Here is an 8,262-nt window from a genome sequence, read left to right as displayed (position 1 = left end):
ACTAGTTTAAGGTCAAGTGAAACAAAATTAGGTTTCAAGTTAATTTTTATTGGTTGTACAAATGTGTACACTTCATATAAATACATATTTTAAAAATCTACAGTCTATTACTACACCAAGTACAGGCTCCCCTTCTGGACGGAGTCTGTTCCCCTTGTAATAGTTGACAAAATATAAAGTCAAAAATAAAGCTATAAATGATACACTTGGTAAATTCATAATAAGAAAGAACTAAAAATAGTGGCATTGTGGCTCTTACAACAAGTGTACAATACTTGTGCCCTAATTAGGAGCTAGTCTAGTGGTACCCACTACTAAGGCAAATGCTAGAGCTAAAACTTGATACATGTAACAAGTTAATTGCATATGTAGGAATATTGCCTTCAAATTAAATATTCACTAAATATTCCTCCATACATGGAGTTTTAATAATATGACATATTTTATCTTATATTAAATATGGAAGAAGTTCCTTTTCCCTTCAATTTCTGGATAGCATAGATCATACAAATCGAGCGTTAAGAAGATTATTCCGTAAAAAGAGATTGGCACAGTTATATTATGAAAAATAAAAAGTTCCTAACAACACGTTCAAATGTGAAGAGATTCAACTTGCAGACTAGCCATTTTATAACAAGGTCTGTTGGATAAATTTGTGTTGTTTATTTATTATATAAATGAGTGCATAATTCACACATTTACCTTATGGTTTTAAAAGTAAACCTAAAATCATTAAATTTTACTTCACTATTACACAACCTTTATGTTATCCAAAGGTAGATTGAATATACAGTCTTTGTGCTATTCATTGTAAACTTTAAATTATATTTCTAAATGTATCGTATTTTTTTCATTGCTATGTATGAAGGTCTTATTGTAGTTAATTTATAGAACTAATAATACAAAAATATATTTGTTACTTATCACATACTTGGAACAGGTTGGAATGGACATTTTTTTTTGACTAAGTTAAATCTTGGCAGGTTATTTCAGTATTTATAGCATTGAGTCACTTCATATAATTTCATGTTACAAAAACAGTCATGGTTCCTCACAAAATAATCTACACTATAAATAAAAATTTAGATGCTAGTTTCAATACCATTTTTAGCAAAATACATTCTATATGCAAATAGAAAATTTACTGTCAACACTGTGAAATAAAATACATGTTTCACAATGTGTTGAAAAAATTGATTAATATTATAGATCACATGAGATATGTGGTTTTAAAAAAATAGTTTTATATTCTACATGAGCATAGTTTTAACCTAGATGTACCTTACATGAGGACACAGTCACAACACTGGATTGTGTAGTACAGACACTTGATGCCGCAATCTTCTTCCTCAACCGTGGATGCAGTTGACCTGGCTTTGTGCGGAGGCGGAGGTCTTAAATACACACTGTCAACCTTATCTCCAAATTTCTCAGCATCTTTATCTGGCTTTTCAGATTTGTTTGCTACTTTTTCATTGTCAAGATAGTCATCCTTTATGTCGCTCTTGAACTCTTTGTTGTTTGTGTCTCCAGCCCCTTCCTGTAATTACACAACAACAGTATGTACTTAGAACTTAGTCAAGTTCAGAAAGTGTTAAAAGAGTAACTACCACAGAGGAGATGCCTTCAAGAAGATAAGTTAGGTGCCTTCTTGTAGACCAATGTAATGTACGATAGGCATGACCCCACCAACTAGAACTAACAAAGTCTTCCTTGTCAAATCAAAAACAATCTATCAAAGATTGGTCCTGATTGGTGATTTTATTTGAAGATAATGTGCTGCTTCCAAAAAAACAGGTTCTAAAAATTTCTTATGAGGTTTTGTGTTATGACATCACCACTGGTCATTTGGTTAGTGTGTAGCAAAGGGTGTGCAAGGCTTTTGGGACTTAGAAAATTTTTCATAAAAAATGAAAATTTCTGAAAATGTCTAGTTTTTCATTTCTATCGTATAGAATACTTAAAAATAAGACGAAAACCATCTGGGCACCTTTTGCCTGGGACCAACGGTTCACCTGAAAATGAGCACTGAAGGTCATTGTAAACAAAGGCAAAGTCGACGGAGCCCCGCTGCGCGGGGCTCCTACTTCTGGGTGGTTTAAAAAAAAATAAGACCCCGCCATCCCCTTCGAACCTAACCTGTCCGAGTCGGGGTTGCCCTAAGTCGAGATTGCCAGTCGACGGAGCCCTGCTACGCGGGGCTCCTTGGTCCTAGACAAAAAGTGCCCAGATGGTTTTCGTCTTATTTTTAGGTATTCTATACGATAGATATGAAAAACTAGACATTTTCTGAAATTTTCATTTTTTATGAAAAATTTTCTAAGTCCCAAAAGCCTTGCACACCCTTTGCTACACTCCAACCGGTCATTTTGTTCTCTATGGTAACTCCTATAACAGTACTGTAGAAATAATCATATTATTGTACACTTACCTTACCATCTTCTTTGCTGTCATGTCTTATAAACTCCTGTTTTTCTTCAGCATTCCCTGTACTGTCAGATGGTACGTCAGAAGCACCCACTGCTGTTCCAGCTGCTGCTATACTTGCAATAGGTACTTTAGTCCGATCTGGCATTAGTAAATCTGTCTCCTCTTCTTTCTTCTTGTGTGGTTGGAAATCAGGTGAATCTCCAGACATACTTAAAAGAAGAATTTTTGCGATTAAATAAGCAAGTAGTGAAACTGAGCTCCAGTGCTAACGCGACTGTACTACCGAGGCTTACGGGTGCCGGCAGATTAAATTACATTTCACGATAATCCGCACACATTGTCACACAATTGTGTGTTGCTTCACAATTAATAATGTAAACAACACTTGATAAATGATGACTGCAGTTACATGTAAACAACATCCAATTACTTGGTTTACCTTACTACAGCAGTTTCTATTTGTTCCCCAGACAATCGACGCCATGTGCTAATGATAGTTTCAAAATTGTTGTTTTCTTGCATCTCGGCGTGTCATAAACATAGACTGACAAAAAAGTTTTACTTTTGTTAACAACAACAAATGCGATTTATTGACGGTATTATAAGCCCTCGGATATTGTCAGAGCGTATTGTATTGATGGGATTTAGCGAGCTTATCTTATATTATAGACACAAAGAATTATATCAAATACTTTCAATAATAGTTTGAGAAGTTTAAAAAAAGAAGTATTTTACTTCGACTAACTCTTCAATCTACAACGATGGATGAGTGGTGTCGAAACATGGAACTAAACCTAATGTCATGCAGACATGCATTGTCTCTGCTTATTGTCAGTGGTTACGAAACGTCATTGATAATGATACCAAGTATTTAATCTCGCCTTTTTTAGGGGTATTCTATGTATTAAAAATCAAGTACAAATTAATTATTTTAGCTTTAAAGGCACTTTTTTGTCCATAAACGTTATACAACATGTAACTTAATTAACGCACATCCTGAAATTAGTTTGTTCAGAATCGTTTACTGAATCGATTTATATAATTTTTAATATAGGTATTTTTTTTTCCAAAAATAATTAAAACTACGGAAATTATTGTCATATTAACCCTGTACAGTCAAAACAAATTCAAATAGACCGTAACTCAAAGTAATAAGACTTCGTGTATTGTCGGCTTTTTCCGTAGTTTCGTTATGTTGTGTCGAGTCGAGCGGCGCGCGGCGCGATATTTGCGTGCGTAGTAGTTGACCAAAAAGTTCTCCAAGAATTGGTATAACTAATTTAGTAAATAACAATGCATAAACATGTTTAATTAAAAATCCAGTGTGTGTATTATGATCATAACATAATATTCTAATTAGGGTGTTTGAGGGTGTGCGTTAATTACGTTACATGTTGTATATTAACTTAGGTAAACTATTTAAAAAAAATAACCATTTCATATTTAAAATCCAGTCGTCGCATCTACCTTAACAGATTTTTGTCAATCTCTGTCTCTCGACTAAAGACATCATATTATTTCGTACCAGTAATTGTCAACTTATTACTGTCATGCGAATTTTATTGATAAAAATAATAATTAATAGTTCATATTTTAGATTACTCATTTGATACGGATGTACATAGATACTTACTATCTATACATTGATGGCGATCTTTCGTATTTTCCTTTCGGGTATGTGTCATTGGTTCCACTGTAAACGACATCTTTTTTCTTATTTTTTCTAGTAGGTATCCATATTATTCCAAAGCCAGTTTTATTACTTTTACTTTTGGGTGAACTAAACGATGACAAGCCGTAGTTTTTCGATGAGCTGGCTCCAAAACCGGATGACTTTCCACTAGAACCAGAACCAAGTCCACTTGGAAGTTTTGGTGTTGAACTAGATGATTTGCTACTGACTGGAGACTTGCCAAATCCGCTGGAACTGCTTTTGCCGAAACCTCCAGCTCCACTTTTTCCATAAGAACCGGCCCCACTTTTACCTGTAGGACCGGCTCCAAGCTTCTTACTTATCGGTGCCAGGTTGCTGACCTAAACAAAGAGCATTATATCACAAACAATCAATACTCGAACCAAAGCTCAAGAGCTGTCTTAAACACTCTTCAAACCTAAAGATAACAATACCAGTGTACAATATTAAAGAAAAGTTGTATATGAAATTAAAATGTTCTTTTTTTAAACTGACGATACACCACTATAACAAAAATCTGTGCTTGCAAAATTGCACAAGATAATGACTCGTTGAAGATTATAATAACCTTTTTAATTTATGTTTCTTTTCTAGGTAACTGTAACACAAGAAATTTTCCCTGGCAGATTACCATTTACCTGGCAATCTTTCTTTCGTAAAGACAAATCTTTTTTTTTGTGATACTTCACTAGATATTTTTAGGGCAGAATCATTGACAACATTACTTATTCATCATTAATCTGAGACAATATCGCATCAATAAACAACACTAGAATTTAATAATCTGTGGTAAGTATATACGCTTTTTCTTTTCGGTGTAGGTACCCACACGGCGATAAAAGTTAAATAGTTAACTGTCTTGTGTTTTTTTTTAGTTTAGGCTTGTTGCCGACTGAATACGAAAAAATTACCAAGTTTTTATGTCATTGTTTGCTATCATGAAGCCCGTATTACATATAGAAGTTCTTAAAAAGCCGAGCAGTCATCTACTTAAGGATGAAGTTCTTGAACTTGTACGACCGTTTGTGATGGATTGTGTAGTGCTAAGCCCTAGCACAGATTATCATACATTAGCTTCATTTGATTATTATCCGATTTTAAAAGAACATGTGCTTGTGATTCGTTGTTGCGAGACCGAAACTGATGCTCCGGTTATAGCGGGCGAAGCAGAACTTATATTTTATGTTTACAAATTGAACCGTTCCGGAGTCGAAACACCAGAAGCAGGAACACATACCTGTGAAGAGACTGGTGAAGAATTCGCTATTTCGCACATACGGACATTGCCTAGTGAAGATTTCCACGGATTGTGGGAGTCGCTTATTTTCGATAACCAAATAAAGCAGGACATTGTCCGCTTTGTGGAAGCGGCGTTCGAGTTCACCGACCACGATTCAGATTCGAACATTGCAGGGTGGAACCGAGTGGTACTGTTCCATGGACCTGCAGGTAGTGGGAAGACGAGCTTGTGTCGAGCGCTTGCACAAAAATTATCGATTCGTCTCGCTGACCGTTTTTCACAAACGCGCTTAATCGAGATAAATGCACATGCTCTCGTCTCAACGTGGTTCGCAGAAAGCGGAAAATCCGTATCGCGCCTGTTGGAGCAGCTCAGGGAGATGATGGAAGACCCACGGATGCTGGTGTGCGTGCTGGTAGACGAGGTGGAATCGCTGGCGTGTACACGCCAGGCCTCACCGTCAGGAGAAGAGCCTTCCGACTCGAGACGCGCTGTTAACGCGCTACTCACGCAGCTGGACCGGCTGCGACACCGGCCTAACGCTCTCGTGCTTACCACGTCTAAGGTGACGGATGCGATCGACGTGGCATTCGTGGACCGCGCCGATATCAAGCAGTTGATCGGCCCGCCGTCCGCGAGTGCTGCATACGCGATTCTACGCAGCTGCTGCTGCGAGCTTATGACCCGTGGCCTGTTGGCGCCGCGCGAGCCCCTGTTTGAGCTGTATTACCTGGAGGCAGTGCGTTTTACAGTCATGGAGCCGCTGAAGACCAGCCTGCGCCTGTGGAACGTCGCTTGCGAAGCCGCGCGACGTGGGTTGTCGGGTCGCGAGCTGCGCCGCCTTCCGTTCCTCGCGTACGCGTGGCACATGCGAGATGACAAGAGGCTGGTGGTTTTCATGAAGGCGTTAGCCGCGGCGGTAAGGGACAGCTTGTTTGATGTCGCGACACTGCACTGGAACTAGACTACGCCGCGCCGATGCAGCGCTCATCCCGGTGAATTCTGGGACTCCTTTTCTGACCGACGATTCCGACTTTCTCAACGATTCAGTTGTCATTTATTGATAGATCTTTAGTTAAAAGATTGATTATATTTTTTTCTTTTCTTTTCTTAGCCTGTAGGTACTGTCCCATTGCTGTGCAAAGGTTGATTATCATGTTTATTAAAAGTTTCTTGTAGTAAAAATAGCGTTTTTTATTTTTCAAATCCTGAACAAGTAGATACCTAAGTAAGAAATCTAAAACCACCACATCTAACTACCAAAGACTACAAAACCATAGTACTCACCCTACATAACTAACTCAATAACTCTTCTTATATTTATATAAAAATTAATTGCTGTTTGTTTATTAGTCTCACTACCTATACCTATAAAAGTCGAGAATGGCTGGACCGATTTAGCTTATTTTGGTTTTAAAATTTTATAGCCTCTAATTAATTATAATAGGATTTGATGATGACAAAGATTTCGATTTTTATATAAAATAACCAACCAATGACTCATTCATGTAACTGTGGATAAATAAACCTTTTATTTCTACCTATTAGGTATTATGTACTAGCTTCTGCCAGCGGTTTCACCCGCATCCCGTGGGAACTACTTCCCGTACCGGGATAAAAAGTAGCCTATAGCCTTCCTCGATAAATGGGCTATCTAACACTGAAAGAAACTTTCAAATCGGACCAGTAGTTCCTGAGATTAGCGCGTTCAAACAAACAAACTCTTCAGCTTTATAATATTAGTATAGATTATTATGTAAGTATTAATGAAGACTAATCTTTAACAGATTCGTCTTGGTTTGACAAGGAACCCGAACGCCTCGTTAGTTCTAGTAACTGATCACGTCTACCACTTATCCTATTAGATAGCTATCACGATTTTCGTTACTTGAGCTACAAGGCGCCCTAACCTACCTGTATTATGACATCTCCGCTCATTTTTTCTTGCTCCGTGGTTTAGAGTCTCAAGGTTCCGAAACCACTGAACGGATTTGAAAACTTCTGTCACTTTTAGGCAGATAGAATACCTATCTTCGTAACATAGGTACATAGGCTACATTTTGTCCGGGTAGGTACGGGAAGCGATTCCACCGGAACGCGGGTGAAACCGCGGGGAACTTATATTACGGTTATATAACACTGACTATCAGACCACGTATAGCAAATAAGTATTATGTACATACAAGTAGGTGGTAGTAACACTAGTACCTAACTATAATATATATACGTTGGGCAGGTGATTACCTTCATTATGTAGTTATTGATAAAAAATACTTCGCCGGCTATTCGCTTCGTAACTATCTAGGTATCAGTTTTACAACTGCCTAAGCAAAGCTAATAAAATATTTGTTGAATTGTACGTAAAATTAAACTGGAGTTCACTATTGTTTTTCCAGGAAAGTTGTAATTTATCTCTTAAATAGTCGACTACGTGTAAGTATCTACATTTCACAGGAGTGATTAATTTTAGTTTGAAACAAAGCCTGTGTTTGTTTCAAATATGTAGGTATGTCTTGTTATTGTTGATTTTTTCAGCGAATGTCGATAAGTCCTAAGATCATTAGAACCCGACAGGATATTGTTTCGGCGCTGCCTGCTCTATGCTCAGCCATTTTTGAAAACTCCAGTAACCGCACATAGGTTCATTAGGTAGGTAGGTACCTAGAGACCATATTAAAATTTAAGACTAGCAGCTAGACACACAAACCATCGCAAATAAAGTGCGACGAAATAAGATGGTAATTAGCATAACCATTTAAAAATTATCATAGATAGGAAATACACAACACAACGTCATACACATTCGCATGAGGAAAGCCGTGAACATATCAATGTAGGTACTTAATTATTAGCTCCTATAATTAACAGAAATAATTCACTACTTTATCAGATGACGCAT

At 37.4% G+C, this 8,262-nt stretch overlaps 1 protein-coding gene across 1 annotated transcript; it reads right to left on the bottom strand.

The window, feature by feature from the left end:
- Positions 1 to 27: 27 nt before the first annotated feature.
- Positions 28 to 6,264, bottom strand: LOC110377794 (uncharacterized; the record flags this gene model as incomplete). The annotated part of the gene is made up of 4 exons (XM_064036857.1): positions 28 to 1,540; positions 2,432 to 2,639; positions 4,064 to 4,464; positions 6,094 to 6,264. Coding segments are annotated over 4 exons (1,038 nt in total), but the record flags the coding sequence as incomplete, so codon positions are not given.
- Positions 6,265 to 8,262: the final 1,998 nt, after the last annotated feature.

The sequence above is a fragment of the Helicoverpa armigera genome, chromosome 1 (genome assembly GCF_030705265.1).
Source record: "Helicoverpa armigera isolate CAAS_96S chromosome 1, ASM3070526v1, whole genome shotgun sequence".
Taxonomy (NCBI): domain Eukaryota; kingdom Metazoa; phylum Arthropoda; class Insecta; order Lepidoptera; family Noctuidae; genus Helicoverpa; species Helicoverpa armigera.
The sequence above is the reverse complement of the archived record's forward strand: the minus strand, read 5'-3'. Positions and strand labels throughout refer to the sequence as shown.